This window comes from Cetorhinus maximus, chromosome 12 (genome assembly GCF_964194155.1).
Source record: "Cetorhinus maximus chromosome 12, sCetMax3.hap1.1, whole genome shotgun sequence".
Classification (NCBI taxonomy): Eukaryota; Metazoa; Chordata; class Chondrichthyes; order Lamniformes; family Cetorhinidae; genus Cetorhinus; species Cetorhinus maximus.
This window is the reverse complement of record NC_135890.1, coordinates 99,590,393-99,613,434: the sequence shown is the minus strand read 5'-3', so window position 1 is coordinate 99,613,434 and position 23,042 is coordinate 99,590,393. Positions and strand designations below refer to the sequence as shown.

The 23,042-nt window shown below is 43.3% G+C and overlaps 1 protein-coding gene across 2 annotated transcripts in view; it reads right to left on the bottom strand.

Moving 5' to 3' along the window:
- Positions 1–10,892: 10,892 nt before the first annotated feature.
- Positions 10,893–23,042, bottom strand: part of rasal1a (RAS protein activator like 1a (GAP1 like)) — a 286,840-nt gene continuing 274,690 nt past the window's right edge. The window contains exons 19-22 of one of the 2 annotated variants that reach the window (XM_078554231.1): positions 22,779–22,914; positions 19,764–19,884; positions 15,813–15,892; positions 10,893–14,545 (exon numbers count right to left, since the gene is read on the bottom strand). In XM_078554231.1, coding sequence (XP_078410357.1) covers positions 14,397–14,545; positions 15,813–15,892; positions 19,764–19,884; positions 22,779–22,914 — 486 coding nt within the window. In that variant the 3' untranslated portion in view covers positions 10,893–14,396. The remainder of the gene's footprint in view (positions 14,546–15,812; positions 15,893–19,763; positions 19,885–22,778; positions 22,915–23,042) is intronic. The other variant, XM_078554232.1, reaches the window with a different exon arrangement.

Below are 23,042 nucleotides of genomic sequence, written 5' to 3'. Positions count from 1 at the left end.
CCCTGCCTCAGCTCATCTGTTCCTAAGGCTATCATTCATGCCTTTGTTGCCTCTAGATTTGAGCATTCCAACACACTTCTGGCCAGCCCCCTACATCCTACGCTCCTTAAACTTGAAATCATTCAAAACTTTGCTGCCCATGTCCTTACCTGCACCTAGTCCTGTTCACCTATTATCCCTCTGCTCAATGACTTACATTGGCTCCCAATCAACACATGATTTTAAAATTCTCATCCTTGTTTTTAAATCTCTCCATGACTAGGCCCATCCCTCTGTAATCCCTCCAGCCCCACAAATCTCCAAGATATCTGCGCTCATCTCATTGAGGATTCCTGACTTTAACTGCTTTACCATTGGTGGCTGTGCCTTCAGCAGCTAAGGTCTGGAATTCCTTCCGTAAACCTCTCCACTTCCTTTTCTTCCTTTAAGACACCCCTTAAAACCTATCTCTTTGACCAAGCCTTTTGGCCATTTGCCCTAGCTTATATCTCCATATGTGGATCTGTGCCTAATTTTGCTTTATACCATTCCTGTGAAGAACTTTGAGACATTTTATTATGTTAAAGGCACTATATAAATATAAGCGGTTGTAGATCTCAGCTCTGGCTAATCCTGTGCTTTAAAATGGATGGTTATTGGTTGCACTTTTGTAGACATTGCTTCCATGGGAGTAGGATTATCTATGGGAAGAAAATTGGGAGTTATACTCCAAACTATGTCCATTCATTGACCCATTTTGCCAAAATCTATTTACGCCAAATTTCTTGCCAATCACATACATCCTTTGTAAAGTTGGGTGTAAGCAAGCAGAAATCAACATAAAAAATTGGAGTCCAAGGAAAGCACTAAACTCACACTATATATTCCTGTTTAAGCATGAAAATTAAAACTTTAAATCGAGCCATCTAATTATAATTCATGCACTTTAGGCACAACATGATTAAGAACCTGCAATTCAGAAGGCTCTTGCATTTTTAATATAACTTATTCCGATGCCATAAAAACACATTCAAAGAAAAATATAGTGTATGTCTCAGCGAGGATGATCTATAACAAAACTTGCTCAAAACCTGTAAGTAAGCATCAGCTAAATGATTTGGTTCCCTGCAGTGTCCAGAATTCTGGTTTCAATTTTACACTCATTTTAAGTCAGTGTAATTGTGTGAAATTTGGTCACACATCTCTTTAGCCTGGGGTGGGGACAGCTGTTTTAATGAATTGAGATTTGTTTGGGTGCAAGGATTGATGGAACAAGGGAATTTAGGTGTAACACATGTGCATAACACAGTAGGGCCTGAGTTTCCTCAATCGTTTCCGCAGGATATTTGTTTTGTGCCCTAATTCCACAAGTCTCTGGGTGCAAATATAGAGGAAATTTCACCTCATGTCTTCTTTTCAGTGAATGTTATCAATTTCACATTTTATTATCGTCAATCATCTTGAATTCATTTGTGATATGGACGTCGTTAACAAGACCAATGTTTATCATTCCTGAGGACTGACTGGGATGGCTGAAAGGCTTGCTTGGCACCACATTAGTGTTGTTTTGGAATCACATTCAGGTCAGATCGGTGGGGTGGTGGGGGGTGGGATGGGGGGATGGTGGGGGGTGGGGATGAGATTTTGATTAATTCGAAACCCACCCAATTGCACAGAGTTAGAATCAGGAGAATCCATTCTGCTATCCTACTTTTAAGCCACTATCAGCGCCTTCTTTAGTCTTTAACACTACCATTAACGCTCCCTTTTTTCTGCGTCCAAGACATCTTTGTCCAATTTATCCTTAGCTGTCACCTATCCCTGACCTTCTATTTTGTTCCACCTGCTCCACCCCCTCTTAAAAACTGTATTAAATCCATCACATTCCTACTTCTCTTTAGCTCTGAAGAAGAGTCATACGGACGTGAAACCTTAACCCTGTTTCTCTCTCCACAGGTGCTGCCAGACCTGCTGAGATTTTTCAGCATTTTCTGTTTTTATTTCAGTATTTTGCTTTTACCTTTGAGTTAGAATTGGCGTTTTCATGATAACCCAACAGTTCCCATAGTCACGTTAATTGATACAATCTCATTTTCATTTCCGTATTTTTTTAAAAACTGAATTCCAATTTTCAAACAGCCAGGGTAGAATTTGAACTCACTCTCTGGAATATTGCCTATGGGTTACTTAGTCCACTCACATAAGCTACCATACCACACTATGCTACCATATTATACTGGTTTGAGGAATTAATAAAGAATGCCCCTAATTGGTTCTTAATTTGGTCTAAGTTACAAATTCCAATTTAGCCTCCTTTAAATCGGTTTGGGTGGAAACTCTTTAATATCTAGTAAAGTTTCTGAATATCCTCCCATACAATGTTAGTGCACATATTATATAAGGTGATTTATTGGAATTCTACCTCTTATCAAACCATCTTTAATTGACAATCAGCTAATATTTTGCATTCTAGCTCTCATTATTTTATTACTGCCCCCAACCATGAATTGCTTTGTGATTCAATAATGAAGTTCAGGACAATTTCTTCAAGCCAGACTTCTGTGGTTCAACAAGCGTTTGGTGATGGAGTGATTCATTATCCCCTCTGGCATCTTGATTCTAACCAATTTTGAAAGAGCAGATTGTGTAACCTTGTCTGTGTCCTTGTGAATCCATGGTGGTTTCACATTTTTCTTAGTGCCCAGCCAATTCATCATTTGTTTAAACTGATAAACTAGATATTAGAAGTGTATATTGGACAAGACTAAGCCCCCAGGGTCTGTGGGAAAAGCTTAACAAACTTAGTGTCAGCAGTTTCTCTGTTTACCAAAGATAGACTGTTCAAGGTTTAACTTGGTCTCCTAGAGGTGGGAGTGTTATCATTCTAAACAAGAAATTTTGCATTTTGATAACATTTACTTAAAGTAATCTACTCTGCCCGACAAGGAAGAGGACAATAAAGCAGTTCAAATTTTGGTCAGTTCTGAATTGTACTGGAAGCGATCTGGATCAAATTTCAAGCTACTGAACAAGATATAGAAAAGGGGAGTAGCCTGTATTAAAATTTCCTTTTCAAGATTTCGTAGAGAAGAGCAGTTTGTGAATACTGTAAGTATACTACTTGTACTGAACACAGCTCATTTATCTGTTTAAAGTTGATTGAATTTACCACGAGTTTTATAGCCTGAATGTCAGCTGTGAGTCTGTTTTTTTTTTCAATGGGTTATGGGTGTTGCTGGCTAGACCAGCATTTATTGCCCATCCCTAAGTGCCCTTGAGAACGTGGTGGTGAGCCGCCATCTTAAATCACTGCAGTCCATATGGTGTAAGTACACCCACAGTGCTGTTAAGAAGGGAGTCCTAGGATCTTAATCCAGTGGTAGTGAAGGAACAGCAATATAGTTCCAAGTCAGGATGGTATATGGCTTGGAGGGAAACTTGAAGCGGTGGTGACCCCATGTATCTGCTACCCTAGCCCTTCTAGGTAGTAGAAGTTGTGGGTTTGGAAGGTGCTGCTAAAGGATGTCATACTCTCATCTCTGAACCACAAAGTCCTGCCTTCAATAACTTTGGCATACAAAAAAAATGTCAACACTCTAGCGTGGTACTGACGAGGTGCTGCACTGTTTGAGGTGCTGTCTTTTGGATAAGATGTCTTGTCCTATCAGGTGAATGTTAAAAGATCCCATGGCACTATTTCAATGTTTCAATGTGCAGGGGTGTTATCCCTGGTGTCCTGGCAAGTATTCATCCCTCCACCGACATCACAACAGGCAGATTTTCAGGTCATTATCACATTGCCGTTTGTGGGAGTTTGCTGTGCGCAAAATAGCTGCCACATTTCCGACATTACACCCTTCAAAAATAGTATTTACTTGGTTGTAAAGTGTTTTATAAAATCCACTGAAAGGTGCTATATAAATGCAAGTTTTTTTTTGAAAGAATGTAGCTTCTGCCTTCAAAATGATGGTGGCCATGGCTGGGGTTTCCATGCCCGCTGACATCAGGCATGTTCAGTGGCATGAGCGGACAATTTGGCATGATTGGTTTCACGACGGCATCAAATCAGTTGACAATTGTCTGTTCAGCCCCTCTTCGGACAATGAGAACCTCACTGTAATATATCAGCATGTCATTATTAGGCCTGCCCACCGGAATTGTTCCCCCCACCACTGGATCAATCTGCCCACACACACCAGCGTAGAACAGATCTTGACAAGTGTGACGTGCAGAAGTCAGGCCTTCGCTGCCAGGGCCTTGCTCACATCGCGGACATCCGAGGAGCAGAAGATGCTGGAGCCCACCTACATCGGCACACTGGAGGTACGTCCATGGCATGCTGGGTGGATTCTCATGGACATGGCTCTGCTGCGAAGCAGCTCACAGAAGTTGGAATGTCACTTTTGATGCTCACAACAGATGATGGTCAAGGGGGTGGGAGAGGAAGGTCTAGGATTGGCTGGGAGATGAAGAGGTGTCGGGGGTGTGAGGTTGGGAGGGGGGGAATGAAGGTATCGGGGGGTTGAGGTTGGGAGGGGCGGAATGAAGGTGTTGGTGGGGTGAGGTTGAGAGGGGGCAATGAAGGTGGCGGGGTGGGGGTTGGGGGGGAGGAAGAATGAGGGGAGGAGGGGGAAATGGGGAGAAGACGACAACAGCGGAGGTAGGTGTAAGGGGGGTGGAAGGTGTAAGGGAAGGATTGCAGGGAGGGGAAGGAGTGCAGAGAGGGGAGGGTGTCCAGGGGAAGGAAGGGATGCAGAGAAGCGAGGGGGTAAGGGTGGAGGAAGAAGTGAGGCTGAGGCTGGAGGAAGAGGTAAAGCTGGAGGAAGGAGTCGGGAGGGGGTTGGGACTAGGGTGGTGGAAGAAGTCAGGAAGGAGGAGGGACTAAGTGGAGGGGGGAATAGGAGGACTGGCGGGGTGGGAAGGGGTTCCATGGGGAAGAGGTTCCAGGGGGTGAAGAGGTCCCGGGGGGAAGGGGTGCGCAGAAGGGAATGGTTGCGAAATGGGGAAGGGGTGTAAAAGGGGAAGGGGTGAGGAGAGGGAGGGATGCACAGGTGAATGTGCAGAGAAGGGGTGGGATAGGTCCAGGTTTGCCACCTGGGGAGCGAACTGAGGTTGGGCATGGTACGGAGGAAGGGTGAGAATGTCCGAGGGCAGAGTGAGGCAGTAGGTGGGAGGGTGAGTGTTCAACGGTGGCGATAGGAGGGACGGCAAGGGTGGTTGGTGGGGACCAGGAGGCAAGCACGGACCCTTGCGATGGGAAGGAGGTGGTCGGAGAGGTGAATGTGAATGGGAGTGAGATTTTCGGGAAGGAAGGGGAAGTCACCTGGACATTCCCGGAGAAAATGGTTGTGGCTGGTAGGTCACGGAGGGGAGATGGAAGGTGATGCCGAGGATGGAGTGGGAGGTGTCCCTGTAATGGGGGAAAGGAAATGGGTGACCGGGGGAGGGGAAAAGATGGGGGAGTGCACAATGCAGTGAAACCAGACCATGCTTGCCAAATCGAAAGTGAAACGAGAGTCGTGGTGGGCGAGATCAGGTACTGCATGGGAGTGTGATCAATGGGTGGGCAGAGTTGCAGGTCAGCTCAGATGGTCAACTGAAAATAAATCCCAGCAGGCAGCATTCAAAATGCTCAGGACATTGAGATGAGTGTGAAACATGGGATCCTCGTGGGTTGGAGATTCCGAAAGGCCCTGCCACACGCACACTTTTCCCTCCAGAATCACTCGTGGGCCAGCTGTTCCCTCTGTGGTGACAGAGGATGAGGTTGAGGGGCTCACAGGCAAAGGGGACTCGGAGGGAGAGACCAGCCTCTGAGATTCCTCGGAGGATGACCCAGGGGTATCCAATGTCGCCCCTCCTCCCCTTGGGTGCCCGAGGGCCCCGGCCTGACACCTTGAGGGGAAGGAGCAACTGGAGGGACATCGAGGTGCCCCATTTCCCTCTTGCATTGCCAATGCAGGAACTCACCCACAGCTCCCACGATGGAGCGCAGGTCTGCGCACATCTTCTCATTCTACTGGACCAGGTTCTCCATGGCATCCGCCATCCTCACCATGGACACCTCCAAGCGCGCACAAGTGGGCACCACTGCAGCAGAGGACAGGCAGATGCACTCCTCCATTGAGGGCTTTCAACAACTCTGTGTGATGTTCCCCCGCCTTCTGCTGACTCCAGGATGAGTTGGAAGGTCAAATCCAGAGGTTCATCATCTGACTCAGACCTCACAGATGCCTCCTCTCCAGCAATCCTCTGAGTGCTGGGGAGCTTGGCTGAACCTGCCTCCTCCTGCTGCGGACAGGTGCTGTGCGGTGACCACAAGGTTATGAACCCAAGTCTGCTTTAGATCTAGGTCTCACCGAGATGTGTGTCTCTGCACTGGTGCAGGGTGTGGGTAAGCGCTATGACAGATCTTCCAGGCTGATTATTTTCGCCTCTTCACTGGAGGAGGTGTCTTCTTGGCTGCAGATGAGAACATGGATGGAGCTGAGGGACTGGCTGGCTGAGGGTATTGGTCCCTTGGCAGAGCTCCCTGTGAACCAAAGTAGAGATAATTAGTGCATGGCAGCAGAGTCAAAAGCAGGAGAGAGAGCACTCACAGTTGCATTGAGGGAGGGATGATGTGGTGCAGGATCCTCAGGTGTGTGTTCACCGCCAACCACACCGTTGCTGCAGGCAGAGTCCACATCCTCACCTGTCATCACGTTGGCACATTCCTCAAAGCGAGTGAGGGGCTTAATGTGGGCCACTCCACCCACGGTCTGGGATCTCTCCCTGCTGAAGTGAGCCAGCTTCTCCTGCATGGGAACAGATGGAGAGAGTGAGGACACATGGCACTGCATGGAATGTTTGTGTGGTGAGTGGCGCCATGAACAGGAATGAGGATGTGATTTTGATAGGATATGAGCTTGATGGAGATGTGAGGGTGTGTGTGAGAGTTAGTGGTGTTGTCTCTTGAGGTGTGAGATCCCTGTGGATATGTGATGGGTTTATGAGTGTGTGAGCTGAGAGTGATGAGAATGATTTACCCTGGCGGAATGGATGAGACCACTCATGCTGTAGCCGCACAGGGTGGCTACCCTCTTTTGCAGGGCATTGGTGCTGACCACCACCTGCCATGCTGGATTGGTGATGCTGCTGCCCATCCTGTGGCCAGGATGGGGGTAGAGGACATTACGGCAATTAAGGCCTGCCCAGCGTGACGTCCGCACAGAAGCGCTGTGCGCTCCCTGTGCGGGCGGGGGGGAATTCCCAAAAACGGCATCCAAATGGCATTCCGGTCATGCATCATTAAACCTGGGGGCTGCAGTCTTTTTGCCTATTGTGGACATCTACTCTGCAGTAGTCGTGGACTGGAAGGACTGAGGTGTGTGCGCGCAGCTGGACTTTAAATATGGCGCCCGGTGTGATGAAGTGGCGAGGTGATGGCGTGGCGGGAAAATGAGAGCCCGTCCACCATGGAAACGGCCTGTTTCCCGGGAATGTATAAGTAATGCGTCGGGTTTGGGACAATACGGCATGAAAACCCACTTATCGTGGAGGGTGGGTGAAATATTGTTTAACCCGCCCACTACCGCACTTAGTGCAAATCTGGGATGATTCCACCCCATGTAACAGCACAATATATTCCAGTAAACTGGAGTACAGAAGCAAGGTTCTCTGGCCTGAGGCTCACAACATTTTACATAAACATAGGTCTGGCAAAGACACATTCAACTACATTTTAAGCATTGGCGAGCGGGGGTGGGGCCCGCTCAACGAAGGGTAAAATTGATGCGCAATGACGTTGGGGGGAACTCCTGATGTCACCGTGCCCCATTTAAATTTTCAGGAAGGCGGGGGTGCAGCGAAATCAGTTATGCGCCCGTTGATATGTCCATGGCCAATTGATGCCATTGACAGAGTCAATTAAGCCATTAAAGGACCTGACTGTCCAACCTCAAGGTTGGTGGGCAGGCCAGGAGTCCTGGCGGGAATTAGAAAAAGCATGAAACCTCATCCACCGGCGGGATGAGGTTTCATGTATGTTTTTTAAAATTTTAATAAAGTTTTTGTGAAAATTATGGACATGTCACATGAGGGGACATGTTAGGGAAATTTTACTTTTCTATTTTTAAGTTTTTTACATTTTGAGCTGATCTCCCTGAGGCTGCACTTAGCCCCAAGGAGGTGAGCGCGCTCTTTCGATTTTGGGAATATCCCCGTCCGCACAGGGAGCGCACACCCACCCACGTAAAATGGCGCCATGCCCCCGATTGGGGGCGTTGATCGGAAGCGTGTCTGTGCACGCCCACCCTTCAACTTCGCCCCCGATGGGGGAAAATTCAGCCCCAAGGGAATATTGAACATTGATTATGTCTAACAGTAAATGGTACTGCCCCATAATTTAAAAAAATTAAAAGAGGCAATACATTCATAGATTATGGGTGAAAAAGTTTCTTATCCAATGGCATATTTAGTTGAATTACTAGTGGAAAGAGTCTCCAGACAAAAATACCTTTCAATTTGACAGCATTGAATAACAGGAGTTACTGGAGAAATACAGGCAGTGCTCCTGAAACCAAGAAGCTCAACCTTGTGCCCAATAAGTGTCAGGTTTATCCTTGGCGGATCTAACATTGTGTAATCAGAGTAAAAGGTGAGCAATTCTATTTATCCCAGTTATGATTGTTCTCAAAATCCCAGCAAATACGGCCATGGGTAATCATTTGATTACAGATTGTGCTCATTGTTATTACCCAGTGATCATCCAGAGTTCACGGGAAGGTTACACGTGTGAGAATGACTGGCTGATGACAAAACAGTGGTGAAGACGACATACGATCAGTACTAAAATAAAAGCAAAATATCACGGATGCTGGAAATCTGAAATAAAAACAGGAAATGCTGGAAAAACTCAGCAGGTCTGGCAGCATCTGTGGAGAGAGAAACAGAGTTAACGTTTTGAGTCCGTGTGACTCTTCTTCAGAATACTGGTTTGTTTGTAGCCTGAGTAAGGGCACATGATTCCATCAGGAATTTTGAACTTTCCTGTGTATAAAGTTAATGTTTTGTCACAGCGTAACTGCACATGACAAATCCCTTGATTTTTGTGATGTATATCATGTATTATTTTGCCCACAATTAAGATTCACTATTTTTTAAAATGTTGACTTTTGACAGGAACGATTTATTAAACATCTATCAACAAATTTGGTCAATATATTATGCCTTTTAAGCTGTAAAAATAAAAATAAAAGCATTGGGATTATAGCATTCAATTTATACAGTGCAATACTTATGGTACACTACAGCTGATACAGCTGGGCAGTTAACATGAATACATTCAAACACAATCCAAATTAATATATTTATTTCAGAAAGTAACATTTTGGGACACATGGATGCATGACATGTGGTAAGTGTAGCATGTTTTGGAGGAGAAAGAAAACTTTGGTCCTAAATTTCACAAAGCTCTCCACCACTGTTTTCCTTTTGCCTTATTTTCAGGCCTGTTGTAAACAAATTATAGAGATTAATTGAAATTGTTGATTTGTCACAGCTTTGTTCCTGTATCATCCCACTTCCACCACTAGGTCCCAGTTGGTATCATTCTCACTTCTGCGTCAGAAGGTTCCGGGTTCGAGTCGGACTCCAGGACTTGAGCATGAAATCAAAGCTGACATTCCAATGTGGCGCTAAGGGAGTACTATGTACTATTAGTACCAGTGTGGTACTAACGGAGGTGCCATTTTTCAGACAAGATATTAAACTGAGGCCCTGTTTGCCCTTGCAGATAGGTGCCGACGCCGCGGCCATATTTTGAGGAACAGGAGAGTTATCCCCGGTGTCCTGGCCAATATTTATCCCTCAATCAACTTCACAAAAAACAGATTATCTGTTCATTTATCAGATTACTCTTCATGGGAGATGATTTGTGCAAACTGGTTCCCACATTTCCTTCATTTCAACAGTGACTACACGTCAAAAGTACTTAATTGACTATAAAGTGCTTTGGTGGTCGTAAAAGGAGCTATATAAATGTAAGTCATTCCTTCATTTACCAGGGATGTTAGAAAACACATTAGATAGACCTTGATTCTTCTTTGTCCGGCAATTCCAATGGCCGGAGCTTTTGGGTTGGCGTGTGGGGGGAGGGGGCAGGGCCCGCACGCCAATGCGCGTTGATGTTGGGCGTGTGTCCCGATGTCACCGTGCATTATTCAGATTTTCAGTTTAGCGGGTGTGCACCGGAGTCAGCAGAGCGTCCGCCAAACTGTCAAAGGCCTATTAAGGCTATTTCAACGCCGATTAAACTAATTAATAGAGCTGCCCGTCCAACCTTAATGTTGACGGGCAGGCGAAGAGCCCAGGCGGCCTTTGCATTTATCATGAAACCTCGTCCACGGGCGGGATGAGGTTTCATGAAGGTTTTTAAAGTTTAATAAAAGTTTTTAATAAAATTCATTGACAAGTCCCAGCTCATGTGACACTGTCACATGAGGGGATATGGCTTAAAATTTTTTTATTTCTTTATTACACTTTTCCAAAATCAAACAAATCTCCCTGAAGCAGCCCTGTGCCTCAGGGAGATTTCGGCGCTCTTTCACGCACATGTGTGAAAGGGCGCAGGCCCCAACTCAGCCTATTCCCCCCCCCGCCCGCACAGGGAATACATCATGCTGGGCAGGCCTTAATTGGCCCACCCACGTAAAATGGTGGCACACAGCCGATCGCAGGCGACAATTGGCTATGCTCCCGCCCGCGCCTGCTCCCGCCCAACCCCCTCCCGACGGGGAGAAAAATTCTCCCCCATGTTTCTAAGAAAGTGCAGACATATTACAGAGAATCTGAGTGTGTTCTTCAGCATCAGTCACCACTTCAGCTGGGAAATGATATGCAAAACAAAAGAACAAAGCAAGATTCTTATGTTAGTAACTTTTACCTTTATTCGTGTTTTTGGATGCCCATGATAAAAACTATGAATAGCACATGAATGTACATATAATAATAATTTAATGCTGTGCAAAATACACAAATTCCATAATCTAATTTCTGACAAAAGTCATCACATTTAAAAGCAACTGCCTAGCCATCACACATTTAATTCGAAAATTCTCAGCAAAAAGCCAGTTGGTGCTTTTAGAAAACTGGTATATAAATAAAAATATGGCAAACATCATTTGGCTGTACATTATTCCACATGGATCACTTTACTGGCACTGACAGGGACTCGCGTTCAGCCAAAAAAGACCACTTTATAGAATAAGTACAAATCATTATACATTCACAGGCAGCAAATATCAATGCCCAATATACAACAGACGTTTTTTTTAAAAAAACTTCACGTAAAAAGGTTGTTCAGGTATGCTTACAATTGCAAATTTAAGGCAGTGCTGAATACATGGGCCATTCCACCACCTCAGCATGTGCTCAGATAACACATATGTACATATAAACAGAATCTTCACCTACACAATCGCAGTATCATTGCCATAGATGGTAAAATACATAGGCCACAATTACTCTGCAATTAGAGATCTATTACCTTATACATCATGCACCAATATTTGTTGTAACGCAACACTGTGCAGTACACATTGAATATAAAACTGGACACACTAACCATTATGAAATATTTGTATTTAAATCACTTCAGCTCAGCGTTTTAGTGTAGCATACAAGTAGAAGCTAAAGCAACATCTGCGTCACAACAATAAAGGCTTTGGTGCAAAGCTGGTGTAAGTAAATGGCAGTGTCTACATGGGAGCTTCTCACTCAGGGTAGTTACCCCACCCCACACCCCATCTCTGCATTGACAACAGATTTAAGTCTGCAAGTCACACAAGCATTGTTACACAGTAATACAGAACAAACACTGGTGAATGCTGGCCCTCAGCATTCAACCCAAAGGCTTTGCAGGTTTAAGTTAAAAATAACTACTGAAGAAAGACAACGGTCACTAAACCATTTACAAGCAGGAGGACTTTTCTGTATCGGCTGTATGCTAAATCTCGACTAAAGCTAAATCTCAGATATGTCTTGTAATAGTGACGATTCTCCTCAAATTTATTTTTAATTTTGGCAAAGAAAATGATAATTTTCTTGGAGATTTATCAATTTTGCTCTAGAAATATATCCAATTCACAGCAAATGCCACTGACTCACATGATTTACGCAGTTTCCATTTCATGACATTACTCTTTTGGAGTTTAATAATCTACTGTTGCCTTTGAATAGCAGCCAGAATGATGCTGCTAACACTCTTTAGAGGTGTCACAATTAGTGTCTTACTTTAAACTCCTTCTTCCAATTAGCAGCAACACTGAATTTACTGCATTATAGAAGGTAGGACATGGAAATTTACATTAATGTGATGCTGCAAATGCAGTCAATTCAATTTCAAAGCAAATTAAGCACCACGGGGGCATTTGACTCACACTGCCAACAGTGCCACATTGAGGCACTCTGAGGGTGGTGTAATGCCATCAATCTTCCCATCGAAGACCAAACAAAAACATACATATTTACTGGCCTGACTCTGCAAAGGAGGGTGTTCCCAATGGCTCCTAGTGTCATTTTCAAACTTTCAAAAAATTTCCCATGAAACTGGTGGAGGATATCGCTGATTAAACTTCCCGTGCTGTGCCAGGCATTTCATTGCCTACAGTGTGTGATTTAACTCTGGTGGCACTAACATGTGTTAGGAATAAATGCAAGGAGCTGATCATTTAGTTTGGGTGCAAAGCTCCATAGCATGGCATCCAATAAATTTCAAGTTTTGACTGAAATACTTTGCATTCAAGCATGTGCTGAAGCAAAGACCATTTTTAAGCCCCATGCCTTCCTCTTTTTTTTAACAAAGCAGCTTCTTCTGTAACGTTAGCTATTGTTAGCTATTTTAGACAATGCAAATTGCTGCATTATAACTGGACTTTATGCCTGGACAAAATGGTCCACTTAAACATAGACAGCTGCTGAACAATCTATCCTGTGGTATTGTCATCAGCTATCTTAAAAAAGGGACTTTGGACGTAGTGAACAGGCATACACAAGACCACACATTATTTTTGGTCTTAGGTTCTTTAATAAATATTTTTTAAAATTACAATCACAAATTCAAATGTTGTTTGCACTCTAATGTATAATAAATACATTTGGTGAAATATAGATACTTAGATGGATGCTCCATCAAAAATGATATTTCTATCCTATCAGTTGATCTACGTATGGAGATATATAAAATGCCAAGGGATTTGCACGCAAACTGATCTGTAAGCTATGCGCATTTGATCCTTAAAACAAATAGTGAAACAAAATTTAAAAGCTTCCAACGCATCTCATTTGTACAACCTTTCCTACCAACTTGGCAGAAAGTGTTATTGTTATTTTACTGAGAAGCTGCAGAAGCAAAGTGAAATATATGCATTAAAGATAAAAACCTAGCCTGACACATTTACTAATAACAATCTCTAGCAAGTATGAAGTTGGCCAGCTTGATTTATCTAATGAAATAGTAATTAACTCCAAAAGTCCTGGCCTCTGTGCATGTTGCAACCAGTGTACTATTACTAACGGGGTTTTCATCTTGAAGCAGTACAATTTGATTAATTCATTAACAGTCTGTCAGGAAACTGGATATGTTGAAAGATCAACTGAAAGCGTAAAAGCCCCTTACAATATAACATTATGCCATTCACTTCACAATGTTTGTGACTGTCATAAGTCACTTAACTGCATTACTAAAATCCAGTGAGTTAACCTCCTGCCAAAAAATACAAAGTTTTACAGCACAGACTGGAACAACATAACGACTTTTGCCAGCAACAAAATAATGCTACAATGAGATTTCACTGAACCAGTTTTAAGCAGCACAGTGATGTTTTGGCAAGCTGACATATATGTCTGTGGAGCAGGGCCGCCAAACAGACACTGGGTTCTTAACATCTGGTTGTGATCTATAATTTCACAGACATTTATTGTTTTTGGTTTCCTGCGGTACAATTATAAATTACCAGAGACAAAATGCATTGCACTGAAACATCTTCTCCAATGAACAGATAGGAAGGTTTTCCGCATTAATAGGTGCTGGTGCTCAGCTGCCTTGCATTAATAGTAGATGAAATCCCTTTCCTAATTTTAAACAGCAAAAATTAGTAACTTTCACTAAATTTGCTTCAGGTATGATGACAATCCCTTTCTCTCTAATATTTCGCTTGTGATAACAATGCAGCTCAGGAAAGATAGTCCTACCCAAGCCCCAGTTCTCAGTGTCATTCACTGTCATCTGCATGTTTGTGTTTCAGTTTGCCGACAGTTGAATTGTTTAATTTGCTCTTATTAAAGCCACTCTACATCTAGACCTGTCTGTGGCACACTGCACATAGCACACAAACTGTGATATTTCAGATTGTCTAGCCACGATAAATCAGTACGACTCAGGGAACTAACATCTCATTGGCTTGCTCCTCTTTCTCCCTGCGTTCGAATGCCTGATGAGCACGTTCAAGATCTTGTATAACATCCAGCAGTCTGGCAGCTGCTGACATCCTCCGATCGTGAAAAGAACGGCTCCTCTCGACTCCTGCTGTGTGCAATAGGTTTTGGAATTGTTAGTCATGAGATCGCTGCAATGTAATTCAAACTAATCAAACAATATTGTACAGTCTCTCAATGTCACATTTGGATCAAAACAATTTTATGGCATTACTAACGATATGTATTACAACTGGGCTTTTAAAGTCTGCAATGGACAAATGACAACGACTTTGAATTTTAAACCATGGAATATTTAAAGTTTCGATCACTGGAGCACAACAAATCTGCTTTCAGCCCTGAAGCTGGTCCAGAGTGAGAGTGCAGTCGCCTTTTCTGTTTGTTTGCTTGTCTAGATTTTAAAACTGGAAATGTTCACATTTGTGTATTATTGAGTTTTTTTTTTGTATGTTATTTTACAGAAACACTTCCTGCAGGAATATGCTAATAGATTTTTTAAAACAAAAATGAATTGCTCAGGTCACTGTGCGCAGTGATTTTGTAAATGGTTCAAAAAGAAAATCTTTATGATTTTGCCATGCATAGTGACCCAACCTTCCCTCTTTGTTTCCCGTTGTTTATTTTCACATTCATTCCCCCCAGCCCCCACATCCAAGGATGGCTCATCCTGATAGCCTACAGCACAAGGCATTCTATCAGAAAGTGTGGCTCAGGGATGGAAAGCCAGATCTTGATGGGCTTTTACTTTCTCTGGATAGAATGCCTCACAATTCCTTGCCAGCAACTTCAGTCAGCAAAAAATAAACTCAAATCAGTGAAGAAAAACAAAATGAAGCAGGAGAAGGTTCTGGGTTTGAACCAACTGCCATTTGAATGGATCTGAACCACTAACTTGACAGTAAACTGGATTTTCACCCTCTCGTAGAACCCACTAGTCAGCTATAAAAGCTTGCACATCATCAAACCATTAATATAAATAAAATCAGTGATGCTCTAAGGGATATACAGCCAAAAGGAAATTCTGGGAACTAAACTGCAAGCACTTGTCTGATTTCAAGGTTCAGAGGACAGTTACAAAATGCTCTTTGGGTTTATAATATCACTGGGACGCTCTATAGAAATTAGTTTTAAGTACAGTATAAATTTTAGGCTATTGGCAATAGATTTAGTTTTCAGTCAATAACGCCTTAGAAATATTTTTAACAATCTTTTACAGCAAAAACAGTGATCAAAATAGTATTACTGATACAACATCTACTAGTTATAGTAATGTTTACTAATTCTAGAAAACTATGTGCTCCTTGAATAAGTAGATATTTCCAATGTGTAGAGGTTTGTTAATGCTGAAAGGCAACTACCTTGCTTAATCCCATCACCGTGCATTCTTTCTTTCTGGTCCATCACTGTTCCTGCATCTAGAGATTCAAGGTACTTCTTTCTAAAAAAAAAAGAGGAGATAGGCAACATAAGTGATTGAAGTGTTCTAGTCTGAGCTTTTTATTATATTTGCGATTCAGCGCAATATTTTCACTTCAATTTTGTTTGAAATCATTTCCAACTGACAAGTTAACATTGTTTTTGCAATTCACAAACTAAGAATTGTTGCTGCTCTCAGTTTAAGTATTTGTTAATACTTTTATAATTCATGGGAATCCCTGTACAACTGAGTGGCTTGCTAGACTATTTCAGATGGTAGTTTAGGAGTCAACCACATTGTTGTGGCTCTGGAGTCACATTTGTGCCAGGCTGGGTAAGGATGGCAGATTCCCTTCCCTAAAGGGCGTTGGTGAATCAGATAATTTTTTATGATAATCCGGTAGCTTGATGGTCACTATTGCTGATACTTCCTGATTTTTATTTAATTAACTGGATATAAATTCAGAATTGAACTCACATCTCTGGCTCATTTGCCCAGACCTCTGCATTACTAAGGCAGCAACATATCACCACTATGCCACCATACCCACATCATTATAAACAAAATTCACACTTTACAGAGGCAAAGAGACGAATTTCAACCCATTCAAAACCAACCCATTTGCACAGAGTTAACATTGGCTCAAAATGTTCACACTTTATCGAGGCAAAGTTATCTTTGTACTGAGAGAGAACAAGGGACACAGCCACTTATACTTTTTGTCATGATAGTTTCATATGCAAACAACACATTTCCAATATACGATTGTGTTTTTGATCTGCAATAATACATTTCATATGTTAATGCAATGTAACGTTTGCCAAACACATAATAGAGTTCCCCAATTTTTATGAAGACAGTGCCCCTTTAAATTTAAATAATTTAAATGATCATCATTGAATGCCTCACTGAACAATTCCATTTTCATTTTCTAAATAATAGTTCTTGGTTGCTATTAAGACAAAGCTTTACACTTTATTATTTTATTTTCAGCCATCTCCATTTATTTACCATGGGAAGTATAGTGAATAAAGGGGAAGGAAATTTAGAACGAATACATTGAATGTACAGATTTCTTTTGCCAAATAATTTAAAACTTCAAACCACTTCGAATATATGCAAAGACTGGTAACATACTGGCCTCTAGTGGCGCAATCTTTTGTTGCAATTTCCTTGGGTTTCTAGGTAAGAGTCTCCTGAGTAATAAGCATGGTTGATCAACTGATCATGCTTTGCTAATTGCTTCCTGTGTTCATTCATTCAAAAAATGTGACCATAACGGGAGAAATCAACCCTGTCAATTACTACTTTGTTTCCCCTGCAACAGTAAGTGGATTATGAAAACATAATCTAATATTGTCAGATGCAGCTTACAGTCAACTATAACAAAAAGTGTTCACAAGCATTGTCCTTAATGCAAACCTGAGGGGTTCTTTTCTCACAGCTACTGCTGGTGCTGGGGGGAGGGACAAGCACTGGGAAATGAGGCAAAGAACCCATAATACACCATCTGCACGACTGTAAGTGGAGTGTAACAGTTGATCAAAGCTTGGACTGAAAATAGGCAAGTTTCATTACAATATGAAAATCAATGGTACACACAAACGAAAAACAATCTTCCACGATTCTTTACTGGGAATGGACTGGCGACAGTCCACCTGAATAAAACAGGAATGGTGTCCTGGCCGTTTAAAGGGAGGCTTGGGATGTCTGGGTTTTGGGATCTGATACCACAATTTGGGTGGAAATTTGTGACACATGGACTTTCTTCTCGTGCTGGACTCTTTTTTTAAAGACTGACACAAGTATTTTAGTTGCAATTCTTAGGTTGCGGCACTAATAATTTACAAGATGGGCATTCCTGTTGGTTTACTTGGAGCAAATGGGAAAGGAAAAGGGGGGATGCCAGGCGGGTGACCTTACACTAAACAGGCTACTTGCACCTGACGTTACTCATAAGCAGGAAGAGGTGCACCTACTTTGACATGTCCCAGGAAAACCACACGAGTTGAGAGGCAATGACACAGTCACATCACCTTCCAGGAGCTGTTCACTAACTAATCTCCACTACAGAAGCAGGACAGTCAAGGACGCAGCTAATAAATTTTATGCCTCAGTTTCTATAGCAACATCAACAACATTAGTCAATCGACAGCGGAAATCTGCAGTGTACAGAGAATCAGCTGGTGACTGTTTCTTTATACAAACAGCTTCACCCTTTTTTTAAACGCAGAATGAGAATCAGCAGGTGAGCAGGTTCACCAAAGTACAAGGTTTCATTCACGGCCTCATGTGGCTCTTCAGGTTTTTACATGCCATGTCTTTACTTTCAGGAACCGTGCCCCTTAAAAGTGTAGGGCATTCATGACCATCAAAACAGATCATGCTCAATCCATAGGCACAGGATCCATGGTGCAAATATTATTCCAAGAAAAAGTTGATTTCTGGAAACTACCACCCTGAACACCTTCGAGACAGCCATGAACAGCATTGGAACGCAGTTACAACAAGGCCCATGCAGCCACGAAGATCAGCACTGAGCAGCGTTTTAGATGTTTGGAGAGACATGGGGGCTGCTGAATAAGAGGGGTGTTCCTGTAAAACTCCAACTGTTCTATTAATGCTTGTCAGGGAAGGGAGCCTGCCATCCATCTGGCCACTGTGGCTACAAGACCAGGTCAGAGGCTAGGAATCCTGTGATGAGTAACTCACCTCCTGACTCCCCAAAGCCTGTCCATCATCTACAAGGCACAAGTCAGGAGTGTGATGGAATATTCCCCCACTTGCCTGGATGAGTGCAGCTCCCACAACATTCAAGAAGCTTGACACTGTCCAGGGCAAAGCAACCCACTTGATTGGCACCACATCCACAAACATTCACTCCCTCCACCACTGACACACAGTAGCAACAGTGTGTCCCATCTACAAGATTCACTGCAGGAATTCACCAAGGCTCCTTAGACAGCACCTTCCAAACCCACAATCACTGCCATCTAGAAAGACAAGGGCACCAGATAGATGGGAACACCACCGCCTGCAAGTTCCCCTCCAAGCCTTTCACCATCCTGACTTGGAAATATATCGCCGTTCCTTCACTGTTGCTGGGTCAAAACCCTGGAACTCCCTTCCTGACAACACTGTGGGTGTACCTACACCACACGGACTGCAGCGGCTCAAGAAGGCAGCTCACCACCACCTTCTAAACGGCAGCTAAGGATGGGGCAATAAATGCCGGTGCAGCCAGCGAAGCCCGCATCCCCTAAAAATGAATTAAAAAATAAATCTATCTGCTCTGGCCTACACAAGACTCCAATCTTCAAGCACATTGTTGTAAGATGCTCAGTTGAAAGAACAGAAAAGCTGATCCACCATCTTCTCAGGGTCATTAATGGGTCTGGTCAGGATTGCCTACATCCTGAGAATAAATAACTTTAAAAACTACAAAAGGCAGGCAAGTCACTCAGCTCCAAGAGGGCATTGAAGGCAGCTAGGCATTGTACTGGCTGGATGGTCCAAATAGGTGGATAAAAATACATGTTGAAAAGGACAAGAAAGCAAATTTTTACAGCGTTGCAGATGTCTCATTCACCTGCTTTCTGTGGCCATCTAGTGGCCATTTACTTTGTCATCTAAAGACAAATCTACTACTGTAAAGTAAAACTTCTGGTAACCAAGCTAGTTTTTGTACCAATCTATATTGAATGCCATTCATACTCGGGGAATATACATCATGAAAAATCAGTATTCACTTAAGCACAAGGGCCTATACCACTCTGCTGCTGAAATTACAGGAGAAAGAATGGACACAGTCTCCGTGTTAGAGCATTAGGATGACACGAGTGTGTTACATTGCAATGGACTGGGGCAATGGCAAACATTTTGAGCTACTCACTTCAGCTTTTCTCTGCCTTGTAAGAGTTGCTTGTAAACAGTCTGTGTCTCAACATCAGGGTCGAGGGGGTCACTCCAGTCACCAAGAGTTACAGCTGAATGCGTGCGACTGCATCCCTGAACTGTTAAACAAATGGAAAGTTAGCAATACAGCAGGATTATCAAATATTGTGTTTATGCAATGATGTGTTTATTCTTGTGGAGGGAAATAGGGACAGCTGTTTCTTGGTGAAAAGCTGTTTAGATGTTTCATTCAGATGCAAAATGTGTTTAAAAAGTGGTCAGAGACTGCAGTAGCATTTGGAGAATGCCGTAGATGTTTCTAGATGACATTGGGGACATTCTATCTCGCTGTAGCTCCAAATTTGAATAGTGCAATTCTCCTAATGCTGTCTACAGGTACCGGACCCTGTGTCCGGGAAGCTTGCTTGTATCCGGGATATGTGCTGGATTTGGGGATTTCATGGATTTTGGGCCCTAGGCCTAGCATGTACTTACAAAATGTAAAATAAAGTGTTAAAAGTCAAGAATAGAAGGGTTTTATTCAAAGTGCTATCCGGGGCACCAGCTTCGAACATAGCCGGTTTTCAGCTTCTTCCGGGTTTTGGGATGCCAGATAAGGGGTCTGGTATCTGTACCGAGTAACACAAACTGAAGATGCAGCTAACTACTGGAAAATTCATGCCATTGACTAAACAAGCCCAGTGTGTTCAGCTCCTTAAATAGAGAGAGAGATTGGGCAGGATTTTATGTTCTGTGGGCGTGGCTTTGGGCAAGAAGAGCTCTTTTGTTCAAACCAAACCACCTGTTTGAAAATCTCAGAGCAGAAACCAATCAATTTGAAAACACGGAAAGAGAAAAGTAGGTCTGAATTATCAAGAAATAGTCTTAATTAGGCCCCTACAGCAGAAACAGATTACAGTGAAAGAAACACCAGAAGACAATTGAAATCAACAAAGCAAAACTGAAACAGGTTCTATAGTTTTTTTCTATCCCTTCATGAGATGTGGGCATCACTGGCTAGGCCAGCATTTATTGCCCACTGCTGCAGCCCGTGTGGTATTAGGGAGGGAGTTCCAGGGTTTTGACCCAGCGACAGTGAAGGAACAGCAATCTAGTTCCAAGTCAGAATGGTGAGCGGCTTGGAGGGGAACTTGCAGGTGGTGGTGTTTCCATTCATCTGCTGCCCCTGTCCTTCTACGTGGTAGAGGTTGCAGGTTTGGAAGTGCTGTTGAAGGAGCCTTGATGAGTTGCTGCAGACCATCTTGTAGATGGTACACACTGCTGCCACTGGACGGTGATGCTGGAGGGAGTGACTGTTTAAGGTGGTGGATGGGGTACCAATCAAATGGGCTGCTTTGTCCTGGATGGTTTTGAGCTTCTTGAGTGTTTTTGGAGCTGTACTCATCCAGTCAAGTGAAGAGTATTCCATTACAATCCTGACTTGTGCCCAGATGGTGGATAGGCTTTGGGAGTCAGGCGGTGAGTTACACTCTGCAGAATTCCAAGCCTCTGACTTGCTCTTATGGTCATGGTATTTATATGGCTGGTTCCGTTAGCTTCTGGTCAATGGTAACCACCAGGATGTTGATAATGGGGGATTCAGCGATTGTTATACCATTGAATGTCAGGGGGGAATGGTTAGGTTTTCTCTCTTTGGATATGGTCATTGCTTGGCACTTGTGTGGCACAAATGTTCCTTGCCACTTGTCAGTCCAAGCCTGGATATTGTCCAGGTCTTGCTGCATTTGGACATGGACTGCTTCAGTATCTGAGGAGTCACGAATGGTGCTGAACATTGCGCAATCATCAGCAAACACCCCCACTTCTGACATAATGATGGAAGGAAGGTCATTGATGAAGCAGCTGAAGATAGCTGATCCTAGGAACTACCATGTGGAATTCCTGCAGTGATGTCCTAGGACTCAGACGATTGACCTCCAACAACTACAACCATGGGTTGATTTTTAAATTTAATCCATTGGCAAAGAAGGTGAACATTAATATATACAATGGCTTGAATTTTACCCTCAGGGTGTGCCTGAGGTTGGTGCGGCCAGAAGCGAACGTAAAACCCACTCCCGGCCACGATCGCACTATGAACATGATCTTACGCTAGCTGGCCAATTAATGGCCAATCAGCGTGTAACACACCCTGGGAAAGGCTCAGCCCTGCTGGTGGGGGCGGGAAGAGGGCGGGCACTGACGTCAGCGAGGGTGCTGGTGAGCGCTTCCAGTGAGTTCCCTGAAGGCAAACAGCTGCCTCAGGGAGCTGCAGACCCCCAAATAATAAAAGCACAAAAACGCTGCAAAAAAATGTCCGTGCAGCAAAATCAAATACCTGAAAGCATACCTCATATAAAAACACTGTCCCCAGATAATTAGTTTTATTTTAAATCCTAGCGGAGATTTCATCCCGCCCTCGGGTGAGGTTTCATCAAAAACGTAAAGGCCGCCTGGCCGATTGGCCTGTCCGCCAGCCGTAAGATTGGACGGGCCGTGAAAAATCATTTACAACTGGGCCTTGTATTAAGGGCTTAATTGCCCACTTCCGACTTTTGCGCGCGCCCGCCGAGTGAAAATCGCACGGTGACATCAGGGCGCTTGCTCAAAGTCATCCTGCGGGATTTTACGCCCGTTCAGGTCGGGCACGCGCCTGACCTCAGAGCGCAAAATTCTGGCCAATGTGTATTTGAACCACCAGCCGTTTTAATATGCTCAGTTTTACCAGTTAAAATACTTACTGAGGGAGCTCATTGATGATAAAAATACTGAATAGCAGTATGTTTTCTGATAAGGAAAATACAATGTCCATTAATATTCTAGTCACACAGTCATCAAAAAAAATTAAGAATTGTTTTCATGAGGATTTGTTCAAGTGTGCATCACAGTTTCACTCAGGTAATGGCGTGAACAAAAAAAAAACTTGGCAGCTATAAGTGTTTCCTTTCTCTTGATTGAAAGTGGCTCTTAATATCTACGTTGGGTTTTAATGGAGAGGTTTTTGCTGACATACCAGTCCTATCAGTGTGCAGGCAACAAGTCCAGCGGTTACTCCTGTAAGAACCTGGATGAAAGGACGGAAGCATGCGCTCATTGTAGATACTGGCTTTCCTGATAGCCGACAGCCACTGATTTAGTTCGTTTACATTCTAGGAGAGATAGAAATGCACATCAGCACCGACTGTTAAAACCCTTAAATCGCCATGGCAGCCATTTTAGCTGTGACAGGTCAATCTGAAAGTAATGGAGATATAGTTGCTAAATAACAAGTCTGGTT